The sequence below is a fragment of the Chenopodium album genome, chromosome 11 (assembly GCF_948465745.1).
Source record: "Chenopodium album chromosome 11, dcCheAlbu1.1, whole genome shotgun sequence".
Classification (NCBI taxonomy): Eukaryota; Viridiplantae; Streptophyta; class Magnoliopsida; order Caryophyllales; family Amaranthaceae; genus Chenopodium; species Chenopodium album.
The window spans coordinates 40,105,811-40,122,239 of NC_137844.1; the positions used below are offsets into that span (position 1 = coordinate 40,105,811).

General features: G+C 34.2%; 1 protein-coding gene across 1 annotated transcript in view; it reads right to left on the reverse strand.

The window, feature by feature from the left end:
* Positions 1-16,073, reverse strand: part of LOC145567569 (protein SHOOT GRAVITROPISM 6-like) — a 43,911-nt gene extending 27,838 nt beyond the window's left edge. The window contains exons 1-16 of the mRNA XM_081626883.1: positions 16,019-16,073; positions 15,807-15,897; positions 15,667-15,721; positions 15,434-15,565; positions 14,039-14,110; positions 10,501-10,591; positions 10,291-10,386; positions 8,612-8,690; positions 8,462-8,525; positions 7,988-8,091; positions 7,606-7,711; positions 2,507-2,596; positions 994-1,071; positions 768-835; positions 590-689; positions 355-510 (exon numbers count right to left, since the gene is read on the reverse strand). Coding sequence (XP_081483009.1) covers positions 355-510; positions 590-689; positions 768-835; positions 994-1,071; positions 2,507-2,596; positions 7,606-7,711; positions 7,988-8,091; positions 8,462-8,525; positions 8,612-8,690; positions 10,291-10,386; positions 10,501-10,591; positions 14,039-14,110; positions 15,434-15,565; positions 15,667-15,721; positions 15,807-15,897; positions 16,019-16,058 — 1,422 coding nt within the window. The 5' untranslated portion in view covers positions 16,059-16,073. The remainder of the gene's footprint in view (positions 1-354; positions 511-589; positions 690-767; positions 836-993; positions 1,072-2,506; positions 2,597-7,605; positions 7,712-7,987; positions 8,092-8,461; positions 8,526-8,611; positions 8,691-10,290; positions 10,387-10,500; positions 10,592-14,038; positions 14,111-15,433; positions 15,566-15,666; positions 15,722-15,806; positions 15,898-16,018) is intronic.
* Between the last annotated feature and the right edge of the window lie 356 nt (positions 16,074-16,429).

The following is a 16,429-nucleotide window of genomic DNA, read 5'->3' on the forward strand; positions in this document are numbered from 1 at the left end:
TACTTGTAAAACCAAATTAACGAAAATTTATTAAAATATTTTTTTAACAGAGTGATTTTAAATTGTTGTTAATGTTGTAGCTAGATGATTGACAATGTGTTTTCATCATTAACAGTTATACAAAATAAATAAATTAATTAAAGGTTGTATTAACAGTAGTATAATTGGGTATTTACTTTCAAATCAATTCTAATCACTCAAATGCTATTTGAGTTACTTTTAACACACAAAATTGGTTCTCAATTCTCGTTTAGACTTTCTCATTAGACTCCGATCCTACAAATTTATATAAATGCAACAGATGTTCTTAAACATGAATTCTCCCCAAGAAAATAAAATAAACCAGATCCAAACCTCATATCTTCTGTAAGTTAAAGTATGATAAGAGCTGCTTGAGGATAGCTGATGTTTCTCTTGGTCTGGAAGAGCACAATGACGTACTAGGTACTCCACAAATGACTCCCCAGAAGAACCAATCAAATAACAGTGTGAAGCCATTACCACAATTAGCTGCCATGAAAGACAATAGTTAGTAAACAGAAATCTCCTATTGTTTTGTGAGATGATAGGTGCCATATCATTAACAAACCTCTGAAAGTGCCTTCCTTACTCCTAGATTTTGTTCATCGAGCATCAATTTTACTACATCAACAAGCATAGACCTGCTATTATGCCAAGCCTCGGACAATCTGTATAGCACATATGTAGAGAAGTCATTTGGAGAAACAGATGTTTTCACAACTGTAGATTATATCCAGAAAAGTGACCTGGGCAATAGATGTTTCAAGACACAAAGTGCCCCAAAAGTCAACGCTTCTTCCTTTAACCTGCATTTCTGATAACAATATATCATTAGCAGAAGCTACTGGAAATAATGAACTTCGTTGTTTAACTCACACCATCATTTATTATTATAACAATAGACAATGTCTTCCGTTCAATAGTCTTGTAAAAAAATTGATTCTTTCTAATAAAATGGAAGTCACTACTCACATTTAGAAGAAATACGAAAAGATCTTCAGGGTAAACCATGCCAACCGTGAGAAAGCAACGTTGAACTTCATTGTATGTCTGATGCACCAAAAGAAACTTCTTATCAATCTATATAGACCTAAGTATGATGATAAGATAATAGCTATCTTGATAAAGCATGTAAAGGATAACAGAAAACAAGAGAGGTACATACAAAGTGAGATAATGGATTGTCACATACATTATTAAATCAGCTTGAAACTTGTTAGTTGATAGCAGCAAACACAAACATGAAAACTAACAGACCATGATAATTTTAGCCATAAAGGCAATAAAGAGATAATAAATATATTAGTAATGCTAGAAAAATATTTCCAATTTCATTTGCCAAGAGCAAGCATAATTGGCTTGCGCAGCAGAAAGACATTAAATACACCAACACCTTTTTGTAGACTCGTTTAAGCACATCAATCATGTACCAAATTGTACTTTGGTTTTCACTTTTTTGAAGAAGAGATATCCAAGGGCCCCACTTTTTGAAGATAAGATATTCTTAAAGCAGAACACGAAAAACACTAGAGAAAAAAGAAAGAACAAAAAAAAAAAAGTCCTGTTGCAGAAGCATTTTTTGCAATAATGTACGCGGAAGGAAAAAAAAAAAAAAAAAAAAAAAAAAAAAGAGAGGTAGTGGGGCTTGGTCCCTTCCCTTGAATCAAGATCAACTCTATATCATCAAACGGTGATTCTCCTTAATCATTTTGCTCATGGATTCCAAAAAGGATGCCACAAAAATTTAGGGAAAATGACCAGGGTTAAGCAAAATCCCATCCCTTTGCTTCGGGTGGACCATGAATTGCTAAGAACTCACCCAGATTTTTCAAGGATATTGAGTCCTACTCAGACTACTGAAAATCTGAGTACCAAACCGAGTCTGTGACTGAATGCATACAGCATAAGTATCAATGTCAAGTTAACAGACCTCAAGCAGGCCAAATCCTCATCCAGGGCATAGAAATCATGCAGGTATACAAATGATGTTCTTTATAAGGTCCATCAGCCCTTGAGTTTTGAAAGACCAAATGTTCACCATCAGAACTTTTCCCCTCATAGAATTTCACTCCATTCCATCAGGTTCTCTAACGCCCGTATCTAGAATTACAAGTTAAGATGTTATCTGAATGGGCAGCTTGGTAAAACTCTAATAGCCATTCTGCCTTCGGCCAGAAAAGTCAAGTTACAAATTGACTTATTCCCGTTCACTTCACTTTAAACAACAATATTAAGTAAAATTAATTTCAATTTAGTAAAATAAGTTCAGTTAATCAAAAATAAGTTATTCTGTATAGCTAAGGAAACCTCTACACCCAAGAAAAAGACAACCTTCCCAACGACTTGTACACACACACAAAAAAAAAAAAAAAGATGATACACAGAATTAAACAAATGTACTCTCACAAAGTACACACACTCATCCATGAAGAATTTCAGAGCAATATCAAAGTTTATACAGGAGAATGGAGAGAAAGGGAAGAACCTTCAACCCAGCAGAAAATTTTGGCTGATCTTTGAAGTCATTGTTCATGAGCACTACTGGAAGAAGAGTGGACAGGACAATGATAAGTTCCTGCAGACATGAAAACTAATTGTCAGACAGAAAAATATATATTATATAATTGAATCAGGTTATGTAAAGGTACCCAGCTGTAGGTGCATAACAAAAAATATATATAATTACAACTAAAAATATTTAATATTCCTGTAATCCAGTTTCTTTCCATTCCAGCTGGATTTCAATGAGTTTATCAAGGGCCAATTGATTAGATAGGTAAAAATAAATGACCCCTATCAAAAATTTGGGGAAAAAATAAAACAAAATAACTCCGGCATAAAATTTGGTATAAAAAAAAATTTAAAAAAAATTGAAAAAAAAAAACCATAACCCCTTTGGTTTTTAAAAAATAAAAATAAAATAAAATAAAACAACTCAAGCTTGGACAAAAAATAAAATTTTCTTCGACAAACTTCTCAAAAAGCCCAATTTAATTCGTTTGGTGTTTAAACTTTTGATTTTTAGGGCCAAATGTCGTCTAAGATAATTTTTTTTTTTACCAAGTTGTTGCATGGGGTAAAAAAATATCACCAAATTCGCCGGAGTTGTTTTTTCTTTACCAAATTGTCGTTAATGGTCTTTTTTTTATAGCCAATTTGGTTAATTAACCGTTTATCAAGGGTTGCCTACAAAACCATTCTATGTAATGAAAGTTCTACTTAATGAGTACAGGCTTCTCCTCTTGTAGCACACATTATGAGACATAGTAGAAACACTAATACTCTGTCAATTGTCACGTATTGTGTAGTTGAATTGTACTCGGTATTCCTTCCATCCCTTTCATCACAGTTTGGGCACATTTGCCAACAAACTTTGACCATTGATATCAGTAATTAATCATTAGCAAATTTATAAGAAATTTATAATTTGAAAACATCTAGAAAGAGTAAGAGAATAATCCAACAACATTTTAGTAATTTCACTTTTTGTATATTGGTCAATGCACATGTAAATAGTGCATATAGTCATTGTGAAAAATTTATTGTGGGATGGCGGGATTGTTAGTTATAGATGGGGCCATGACAGCCTTAGCACAAATCCGCACAAAATTGACAAAAAACTAGTATGTAGCACGTAATTCATGAGCCTTATATCCACTTAATTAAAAAAAACTAATTAAACACCCAACGAAGTCATAGATTATGTAAGTTTAGGTTTTTATTAGGTTACCTTTGAGTTAAATCCACTTTCCTTTTTGGACTGCCTCATAGTAACACCCACCTAGGAGAACATGAGCCCACTAGTAGATATCCCTTCTATGGTGTATCCTACCTAAAAAGCCTCTATTAGGTTGAGGTATCAACCCCCAGGAAAGCACTCAACTTCCAATATAGGAAAGTCATTGGCACCGTCTACTATACTTCAAAGAACTTGCGTCCGCAACACACTTAATGCACAACAGGGCACCAAAATAGGCCCTGATATCATCTATAAGGTGTACATAAGCCCACTAGGGCCTCTACTTGATTAGTCTTTAATATCCTCAACTTCCATCGTTGGAGAGCTATGGACACTTTTTCTGCTTAGATGAACACAAACCCACTAGTAGATATTGTCCTGTTTAAGCTAAGCCGGCAAAATTTTGTTTTGTTGACCCAAAAAGCCTCGACTAGATTAAGGTATTAGCCCCCACATAAGGAAGGATTTGTTCTCCTCAACTTCCGATGTAGGAGGTGCCTTCTTCCTTCCTTTAAGAAGCATGTGTCCCGAATGCACAACAAGACACTGAAATGGTCATACCGAAAAGCTTTAGGTGCAGCGAACTCTAAAACGCCTTGCACCTTAGCCTTTTTATACATTGGTCATACCATATGTAACACACCCCAAGTGTACATAAGCCACATATTTTCCTGAGAAGACAATATCTACTAGTGGGCTTATGTAAACTTAGGGTGTTACACCCCAATTCCATTCTGTTTGTCCTAGTTGTCTTTTTACACATTTTTCGTACACTACGTGTCATTAGAATTTATAAAAATTAAATACTTCCTTCGTTTTCTTTTAATTTATGAGTGCTTTGGGGATTGAGGAAAATATGGTGTTGAATAGCACGGAATAGAGTGAGAAATTCACGTCAACAACGTGTCGTGATTATATATACTTTCTAAATTTAATTTCGTATTTAATCTTATCTTTAGCCCACTAATGTTTTATGAACTGTATTATTTTCCCTTGCTAAAGTTTTCTCAAACCTTTATGTCTTCTACTTCAACGTCTTAACCACTCTATTAAAACTTTCTTGAATTTTATTCTTGGTTCTCTTTTAAAATTCCCTTAATTTTTCAATCATAAAAACAATAAACTACTAATCTTTCCTGTGGAATAATGTTTTTTGTCCAAAGCATAAAATTCTAAAATTTCATTAACTTGCCCACCCATCATCCTTCCAGCTCCCATGAGGCAATGACTTCTATCCTCACCTTTGGATGCCCCTCTTATTGAACAACACCTTCCCGTCTCTCTTTCTTTCTTGCTTATGATTGAGTAATAACTCCACAACAATGAACCAACATTCATGGGAAATCAACAGCAGCAATGATCCAAAACAACACTATTTATGCGGCTGCTCTATGATATAACATCAGTGACTCATTCATCACCCCGCTGGCCACCACCACACATCTCCAGCCATCAATCCACCTTTACCACAAAGTGTTTCAACCTTCAGTCATGGCATTTATTTTCTTTCCAAAATAAAAGAAATGTATGGCTTCCATCAAAAAATTTTAACTTCCATCAACTACGTTGAATAAGCTATAATCAAATTCTTGATTATTGAAATTCAAGTCACTGAGATCTTGAATTTGTCAACATTTTTTTGATCCAATAGGTAGTGTTCAATTTTAAAATTCTGAACCGTTAATATTAATCAACTAATCAATCAAAGCCTTAGTTCCATAAGTGGGGTCGGCTACATGAACCGTTATTACTAATGAGTAATGACTGATGAAATTTAATTTAGGAAAAATCCAATTCAGCTCAATTCAAGCATCAAGCCCAACCGAAATTGTTATTAATCTTTTTGAGCTTCAGCTAAGCTTGGTTATTTATATATGAAGTATTCTAGATAGCTTTGGAATTATCTTTAAATAAGAAGCTAAAGAGCTAGTCACTCACATGATAACATAAAGATATGATTATTATATCATAGCAATCACAAATATACAGATAAGTAATACTTTATGAAGGCTATCTCAAACTCATAACATTCCTCATTTACAATCAAGACATATTTTGTATCCTTTAGATAACCGACTTGTGTTATTGAAGTGTTAAACAATTCCCAAAGAACCGATAATATAACTAGAAGCTAGCTATCGAAACTATAATCAACAAGGTATGGAAACACCAGTTAAGCTTCATTTTAGTTTGGAAAATTTGTCAAAAATAAGCAAACCTTTGCTTCGTCTTCCCAAAATAAGCAAACCTATTGAATTATTGATTAAATCAAAATAAGTCGACTTTTATAAGGTATATTCCAAAAATGAGTAATGACCGGTTGACTTTAGAGTTAACCGGTTGTTTGGTTGATAATGCCCCGTGTTATCTAATGATTGGTTGGTTTTAAAATTTTAATTAATATTATTAATAATTTAAATTAATTAAAAAAAAAAAACAAAAACCTTACCCCCACCGCAGAACTGCCCCACCCCCGCCAAAGTGCCGGCCACCGTCCAATCCCCCCTCAGATCCCCCTCCACCCACCGGCAATCGCTTCCCACCACCACACATATCTCCTCCTCCCGCAAATGCACTTGGCCGCGCCTATCTAGTTTTCGAATTGTGGTTAAAATGTTAAATTGTTGATACCGTTGTCTAATTGTTGTTGTCGATTGTAGGAGTGTGATTTAATGGTTAATTCCGATGGTTTAGAAGTGGCGATAAGAGTAATTGTTGTTGTTGGTTATGCAATGACGGTGGAGGGTGGTGGCTCGATGTTAGGCATGGTGGAAAGGTGTGATTTGTGGGCTGATGGAGGATAGTTAGGCGCTACAGGTGGTTTTGAATTGGTTGTTGTCGGTGTTGCTGCAGGCATTGGTGGGATTTTGGGGCTGCTCACTGGTGTTTGTTGTGCGTTGTGGAGTGAGAAGGCGGTCACTGATTATAAATTTGAGGGGTGGTAGTTATTGGTGATGTTGTGAATTTAGAATTGGTGGCAGGTTGAGTAACAGGGGCTGATATTGGGTGGATGTTATTGGTGTTGGGGGAAGGTGAAGGAGAGATGGGTGGTGGTGGGAAGGGGTCGCCAGTGGGGAGTGGGCGCCGGCTGACTGGTTGGTGTGCAATGTTGTGGTGGCTGGCACTCTGGCAGGGGTGAGGGTGGGATTGAGGGTGGCGGGGCAGTTTGCGGTAGGGGTAGGAGTTTTTGTTTTTTTTTTTTTTTTTATTAATTGAAATTAAATATTTTTTTTTTAAAAAAAGTGACTTGTTGAGAAGGTTGTAGGTCAACTGACTTATTTACAGAAAACACTCTTTAAAAGTCAACTTATTTTGAGTTAATCAATAGGTTTGCTTATTTTGGGAAGACTAGACAAAGGTTTGCTTATTTTTGACAAATTTTCCTTTTAGTTTTCTGCAAACATGAATAAGCACAAGGAAAAATACTCCTAGTAAACTTCCACATGCTATAAAAGTACATCAGCAGTTCAACAATTTACCGGCTGGCAGAACATGTGAAATATGTGCTACCCTTCTTGCACATCTTTCAACCCATGAAACACCCGAAATAAACCGGATTAACAAAAATAAGTGATAGAAAACCCAGATTCATTGATGACGATATTATAGTTTCAAATTGCGCTTATATGACATGATAATTCAAGACGCATACTGTTGGCAGTTTTCTATAGTACTTAGTTGGCAAAAGCTTTTTTTTTCCCAATTCTTTTGAGCATTTCCTCTTTGTATACTGTTGGAGATTTTCAATTACTGTTTCGGTGGTGTGCATTACGCAGTCATAAATTGATAAACATATATTATATGAACCGAAGTAGTTTTCTAAACATAGAATGTGCAGGCCTCACCTCGAATTCAAGTAACGGAGGGCCAGTCTCCGACAATAAAGACGCATAGAGGAGATGATGGAGACTACATGTAGTAACATAAGCAACATCCTGATCTTTCTTGCACCTGGTAAACACATGAACCACGAGAATAGAGCCAAATCATAATTAATAATGGTTTCTAACCCCTTGTGAAATAGCCTAAGCTTTCAGTTAACCTATTTCCCCACACATAAAGAAGGCATTACATACAGGTTTGTTAAACAAATTGCAAATTATCATGACATAACCTTCACCATAGCACTATATGAACCCAGCAAATATGAAGATCAACGGCATGGCCAGCAGAATCACTTACATCAGTTGGATTATTCAACATATATAAAGTAAACATAGCACTTACAGGTCCAACACTGTTGGGATAAGTCGAGGTAAGGCTGTTTTAAGTTGTGGTCTAGTGATCAAACCAACCATCTGACCTAGAGCTTCCACAGTTGACATTCGTACCTAACAAAAGAGTCATAAGTTTTGAAAAAAAAAAAATATACATATATATATATATATATATATATATATATATATATATATATATATATGTATACTTAAAACCCTGTTCAGTGGAAATCTTATAAAATTGCCAAAGTTTTAATGATTTCTATGTTTTAATGATGAGTAAAACCTAAAGTTATCAACTTATTATTAAAACATAGAAATCAAACCAATTACTCCCTCTATGCCACTGAAGATGTCCACTAAAAATTTCAGAATTTACTATGTTGCTAGTCACAAATGCAAAGGCGAACAACTTAAGTGGGATGAAGGGAGTATTAGTTAAGAGAAGAAAAATGAGAAAGAGTTTAAGTATTAGCCCAGGAACCTTCAGGTCCCTCGAAGATGCCCAAACTCTTAAGAAAAGTTCGAAGGCTGAGTTCAAGAATGACCTGCACTACACAAGAACAGCTCATCAATCAGATGATCAACCAATATCATATAGAGTACAACTGGTAAATGAACAATTTGATCTTACATGACATCCGCGTCAAGCACTTCAAAAGAGGGAAACTCAATGCTGTATTGTGATATAGCCTGACACCAACACTTGAAGGCTGGATACACAGCATAAAATTAAATCAGTGTCTCAGAACAACATGTTTGAGTGTCCTAATGCAGCAAACAAATACAGGAAATAGAACATAAAGGAAATATCCATAATGTTCCTTGCTTTTCAGCTTTTATGTTAGGCTAGGTTTTCAGGCAAAGAGAAAATCATAGATGAACCATAAGAATGTTTAAAGATCAAGAGTCTAATAAAGTAGTTGATAGATCAAATCACTGCTCATGTCCTTGCCAGAATGAGTTATTCATATTATTTTTTTAACTATTTAACACAACTGTATTTTAATGATTAACACAACTGTATTAGTTAAATTTCTACTACCATTGTTTCATATTATGTGCAACATTTACTGAAAATGGATGTTTTGCGTGCAACAACTGTTTTCTTTCCTTTTTAAGTTGTCATTTCTTTCTATCTCTTTCTTCATCACATGCATCTATACCTTTCTCTCTCCATTTAGCACTCCCACGAACAATTTTTTCCTAAGAGTCTGTGTCAAGGCCTTTGTTGCACATAATTACAAAAAAAATGATAATCTTGATTGCTACATTTGCTTGCTTGAACGCCTTAATCCTACAAGTGGGGTCGGCTACATAAACCATTCACAGGTGGTCACTTATCCTAGTACAACTCTCAATCTTGATTACGACACATTGTTTTTTTTTTTTTCCAAAAAAAAGCTTGGTTGCTCTATTATAACTGAGGGTCATGTATAAGCATTTAACAATACTCCTAAAATGTAAAGTGGGATATTTATGACAAAATCACTCGTAGTTCAATTAATTAACCCCTATCCATAATTGTTTGTTGCATTTCCTGTTTTGGAGTCAAAATTCATTAACTTAGATCACGAATTCCCATTGATATATAGGAAAAAAGATAGTCATGTAAGATCTTGTTAGAATCATTTAAAAATACTTTCAATAAATCAACTTTTATATATTTTTTACTAGTACACAACTACGGATATGATCGACCATTTGTCATAGGTTTTCTCAAATTAAACAATTTTTTTTTATCAAATATTATATTATTCAGCCTTAGAATTTAAAAGGTATTCAATTTTGTTTCTCTATATCTCCTCTTAAAAACAAGTGTTCTTTGCTCAAACATAGTCATTCTCTCTCCTAAAATAGAATTCAATTCATTGAAACTTTAAGCTCAAACACTTAAGTTTTGCCAAGTTGGGTTTAAAGCCACCCTCCCTGCCCAGACTTCTCATGCGTAACCTGGAAAACCCAAATACTTCAACACAAACTTTTACTGAGTCTACCTCACATATACTATATTCACCAAGAAAAACAATTCCTAACAATATTTGGACGCTGTAACCTTTCAAGCTTACATGATGTAGCTATATCAGAAATCCAGTATATGTTGACACATATATGAAACAATGGAAGGTGGAACTGTAAAGCCCAAGCATCACAGATCCAACACAAATTCTATTTAGGGTTCTCCATGATTTAGCGGCTTCATTAAGAAAGTAAAAACAGACCATTAAGAGGAGTAATAGCTGTTTACCAAAATAATACTAATAATAATAATAAGATGGACAGTTCATCACCAAAACAGAGCTTGGACAATACCATTGGCAAATATTGATCGATGAATATCTCTTACACTACCAAGAATGGGAAGAACTCGTGAAAGTACAGCTTTCAAGCGTGGTGTGAACAGCAAAGCTTGAATTCCATTAAAAAGAAAAAATCATTAGCTTTGAGTTGGCTAACATATCCAGAGAACCAATATATAATTTGCTTATCAAAAGTACCAAAAAGAAAATAAGAATGACCAACCATCAGCAGCTGCAAAATCAGCAAGTATCTGAACCATAGCTGGTAAAGCTGAGCTAGCTCCGGATAGATGAGTATATATTTCCTCCATCATCTACCGATCAAAATTCAAAAAAATAAAAGTAAGAAACATCCCAGTAAAGGTAAGGTCTATATACTAACGACAATGAAGGAGCATCTCTTGCTCGTGTCGCCTACAATTCTCACACCCTCAACTTTCTATGAACATAAGTTATATACATAAAAACAGGCAAATATTGAAACATAGAATAAAATATTCGCTAAGAAACAAAACTAATATTCCACAAAATAAGAAAAGTTACAAAAGAGGGAGACTTATGAATTAAATTTAACAAATCAATTCAAAAGTAAGGAAAACCTTTCAAAATATTAGCTATACATTAACACAATGATAACCTCCTAGTGAGGGATTTAAAAGCATGTTATTGATCATTTAATTGGATGAAACTTGCTATATCTCTAGGAAATTGCAACCTTTATTATTTGATTTCTAAAAGAATACAAAGAACCTTTTGTATCAAAACAGAAACGAAAATTCGTATGGAAATATTTACTTACTTAGACGAGAAGAGGTAAGCAAGTGGCTCCAATTCTATTAGAACCTTCTAGTAGGCTGTACTTTCAGTTTGTCAAACAAATAGTTTTGTGGTCTTCTACCTTTTTTTATTAGAAGCGTTAAACATACACACATGCGCGCTGATGCGTGTGCACACACACACCCACACAAACAATCAAAACATACTGATTAATTTACAATGATTGCTGATCAATTTGAATGCCATACAATTAAAATGTTTGGCAACATTAATTTAATTATTTGCATTGATTGTTAGATTTTAAGTCATTTAACAATTAACATCATGAATTAAGTGTTATCCTCCATTTGATGTTTTGGGTCAACTTTACAGATTTAGTGTCGATTATTAATTTTTAATGTAACACGGTTAGTTATTAATTATTCAGTATCGATAATTTAAGTAATGCGCCACAAATGACATGTTTACCTGGAAGTGTCAATTATTGAAACTTGGTCCCACATATGAAGTGGAATGCCTTATGTAAGAATTCCGGTACACCAATTAAAGTTTTTAGTATCATATATTTAATTTTGTGTCCAGTATGAAACAATTTGCACCAATAAATGCGTTAATGTATTCCTATATACCTACCCATCAGCAGTGTCCTTATAAAAGGCAAAGTGAAAATTGTGCACAAAAGTATGCCTATATCTCCATCTGAGGCTTAATACAAATGATTACTTGTACCTTTGCAGTCTGAATTGTATCATATAATCATCCATGACAATTGGCGAGAGGTATCATTAATATACAAGGTGGCACTGGCAGCAAAAAAAAGTATACTAACTCCATTCCATATTATTTTCAACGATTAGACATTTTCAACTCACACTTTACGTCAAATCGTTGCAAATAATATGAAACGGAGGTAGTATTTGCATTCAACTACTGATATGACAAGAAAAGAAAGAAGGATACCTACTACAAAGACTACCAAATAATCTTTGGTTGAAAAAAAAATAAACAAAAATCACAATTAAATCCTAGCATATCAATCTTAATCCGAAGAAATCATTAATCCAGCCTTAATATGCCACGACCTGATAAATTAACTTATTCACAGAAAATTTCTAGCCATGCTTGTTCTTTTGGATGAAACAAGAACCTTTAGGCTTTGTTCTCTTCACCTTAAAAAAATAATATTAAATAAAAATAATTTCAGCTCAATAAAAATAAGTTTATTTCAATAAAATTAATTTTAGTTCAATAAAAAAAGAAATAAATAAATAAATCAGTTCAGTAAAAATCAATAATTTTAAAGAAGTTAATAGAGAATCAGTAAAATAATTTTAGTTTAATAAAATTAATTTCAGTTTATTAAAAATAATTTCCGTTCACTAAAAATAATTTTACTTCAGCAATAAGGTGAAGAGAACGGGGTCTTAGTCTACAACAAGAATACCAACTGATTTTACCAGCAGAAGATTCAATATACTCATGTGGAAACTAAAATTGCTTCAAAGATAAGAATTCAGCTAAACTATTCTCTCATTACGTCTGAAAAAAAGGGGAGGAAAGAAGCACTACCATCAAAAAAGAGCAAATAACTATTATAAATGTTGATAACGGAGTCTCTTTATGCAGAAGCATCAATTAGTGGTGCCAACTGCCATGTCGGCAGCTTTACTTACTAACTTGTGAAAAGAATAATCAAGGGAAAAAAAGGAAAGTTTTGATACAATTCTCTCCAACCAGAAAGGAAACATGTAAGTTCAATTAGCAACATTCAAAAGGGGACTTTGGAATCATAGAAGTGCATCCACTATCTCCATTTCCTTAGAAAGCGAATTTACCTTGAAAAGTATCCAGATCATCATAAGCCTAGTATTTATGCAGTAACAAACATTCATTGGTAGGTGGACATTATTCCACCAATTCGCCTACAATTTTCTTAAGCCATAGAAATTTTACATAGACCCTATAAGCACTTCCCAAACGGTAATGGATTTGATGTTTCTAAATCCTAGTGTAAGTCCAGCTCTTTCCACAAAAAAAAAAAAAAAAAAAAAGTCAAAAAAGGACTTAAGCATCTCCAGACCACTCTCATATCCAAAAGATTACAGAAAGAAATATTGTAACTTCCTTCCTCACAAAATCACAAGAACAATGGAAGTATACAATGTCAAATGAAACCAGACTTGATGATACCTCATATCTCATAACATTGATAACCTTCCAAACTTCCTTGTAATGACTTCTCCAGCTGGTAGAACAGGCTTAAAAGATAGACCTTCAAAAGATGACTTGGAAAGACCCTCATAGTATTTTGAAATTAATACAATCATAAATGTCATTAATGTAATAGCCTGTTAGGGAGGCAATATGAGAATTAGCGGTGGGGAAAAATGGCAAAAAGAATGAAGTATCCCAAAAAAACAATGGTTAGTCACCCTAACCCAATCCTTATCAAATCAAAAACTTTTTCAGTTCTTAATTAACATGGTTTAGGACCTTCGAGATAGACTTTTCAAGCCTCATGCTTCACGTCAACCCTATGCATAAGGCCAAAAAACTGCTCAGAATGCCTATGCAGTTGCATAATTCTCTGCTCAAAACTCTACTAGCACAAAGGGTATAAACAACAAAACACATCTATGCTGTTATGAGTATAGTTGAAAGGAGACATTCTAACTGATACATAAAGAGAATGGTACAGCAGCCTGCTTCTATTCAAATAGTTTCTCTGGAAAAAAGAGATTGATAAAATCAAAAGACTTGCATTCCCCTCACATAACTAATGTATAAAGAGAAAAGGACCGTTAAAAAGGTTTAAAATGGCTTGTCAAATGTTTGAGATTGTTACACATTCTCAAACCTTCCTTATCCAACCCCCTTTATTGAAATTTGAAAGCTTACATTTTATGCCAAAAACTTCAATATTTACCAAATAAACATGATAACAAGTCATCATGTGACAGAGCTATTCAAGTCAAGAGAGTTACCAGATCAGGATAATGTGAACCTATTGAAACAAGCAACCCTGAAGCAGCTTTCTGCCAGTCTGTATTGAGTTCCTGAAACAAATTAATTTCCCAGTGTCTGTCAATTTGAAGTCGCACACATATGACATGCACATAGAAACAGAAACTCAAACTTCATATTCTTTGAATAAAGAGGTAAACAATACTGATAAAATAAATAAATGAATAAATAAAAAGCTGTTAAAAAATTCTTTCAAATTATCACGAATTGCACAATAGTCTCCACAGCCTACTTTTTTTTTAACCAAACAGTCCAAAACAGACTGACATCTAACAAAAAAATTTCAAAAATAAAAAATACTAGCACCCAGATCACTTCATAAAGTTTAAAAGTCAATGTGGTCACCCACAAAGGATGAAATTAGCCAAGGTACAGGACTTGAGAATACCACTCCAAGAATCTTCCAAGCCTGGCAGTACCAAACTTCTTAACATGAAAGTTTGAATAGCTTTACTTCAATGACAGATAAATTTAAACAGCAAACATGCCATAACTCCATAGTATGTTTGGAAAGAAATGTGAAGGAAATGGTTAAGGACTTTTAAAGCCTGAATTTACTCTCCATATACTTTGATCTGTCAAAGGATTTGGCTTACTACAAGCCTAGGAAACCGGATCTCCTTCCCCTTTCATTTCTATTCTCTTCTTTGTATTTACCTTCCTTCCAACCATATCCATATAAAAAAAAATGCACTCATCACTCTCCAACCCTTCGTACATCATCCAAACACTCGGTGAAAAAATATAAATCAAAAGAATTTGACAGGCACACACATGAAACTAACAGCATGAGATAGACTAACCTCTCAACTCAGTGCAAAACCCCTCACCGGCCTTATCTAACACATAAGCTTGCATTACCTTCAGTGACTTCAAGAGACTTTAGCTATTCTTGTCCAATTTCGAATCAACAAGTCTTGTAGACCATATTAATAAAGCCTTTTAAATTATAGTTTCAAACTCCTTCACACAAGCTAATCCAAGCCTAATAATGTCATAATGATCAAGCAGCTAATGAAGTAGATTTTTTTTCTCTTCGCCTAAACACAACAACTCCTCTACCATAAGATCAAAGCTAAACAAACACCTCCAAACTAAAGAACATAAAAATCATCCAGTGCTAGGCAATCTCATAACCGAAAAACCACTCTCGGTGGCAATTCGTAGAATTTCAACAAATCTACAGCATATCCAATGATCAAAATGAAATAATCAGTTATCAAATGATCACACAAACTACTGTTTAGTACATTAAGCTACAAATAGATTTATAATACGAAATTAATTACACTGATCAATTGCAAAATAACTAAAGAATTACAAAAGATTTAAATACTTCTCAATGATAAGCTAACCTTGGATGAGATCATTTCCGAAGTCGCAATTTTCAAAAGCTTCGACATATAAGTATGGTCAGCATCTTCTTTATTAAGAGCATTAACACCAAATGCCATCACTTGGAATAAGCCAGCCATATTACCAAATCTCTACACATTTTTTATCAACAAAACAATCAATTATACACTCAAATTCAACCGAAATTGGCCGGAATCACGGCAATTGTTCAACATTTTGTGTTAAATTCTACCCGACGACCGCCACGCGATACAGCGGCGCAACAATCGAGCACCAGAAGAGAATTCCTGCAAGCAACGAGAGAAATTATTGAGCAAATTTGCAGCATTGAATTAGAGAGTTGAATAAAATTGAAGAGAGAGAAAGTAGTACAGTGCGGCAACGTCTTTGAGAGAAGCCATGGAAGCTTCTCGAACAACGGAAGATTCATCAGCAAGCGAAGCTACTAGAACCTGTACAGCTTCTGGAGAAAAACATGCAGAAATTTAAACAAAATTGGAGAAATTGATCAGTAAATTGAAAATTTAGGATTGAAATTGGAAGAACAAATTGATTGAAATTGGGGAAAAATGGAGGAAATTTACCAGAAGCAGGAATTGAGGTGACGGAGGTTGAAGAAGCCATTGAAATGGAGGAGAGAGAAAGAGGTGGAAGACGAACAAGGCTTTTTGAGTTGGCGTGTGTTTGTGTAGATGTTTATAGTTACTGGGATTTTGGAGCATATGCTATTTGAGAAATTCCTTAAATTTTAGTCATTGTATGTATCTACCTGGCATGATCGTCAAAGGACAACATTGCCAACCAAAACATGAAATTACATACGGACTGTAACGGTGCTAACTCAGCAAAGCAACTCACGAGTAGCTCGAACTCAACTCAGTCAATACTCAATTAAACTTGACTTGAGTTGACTCGTGCTCACTCGAATCAGCTCGAAACTCAATAAGTATATTAAAAATTTAACATTTTTCTTTTTTTTATCTTTAAAAACAAAT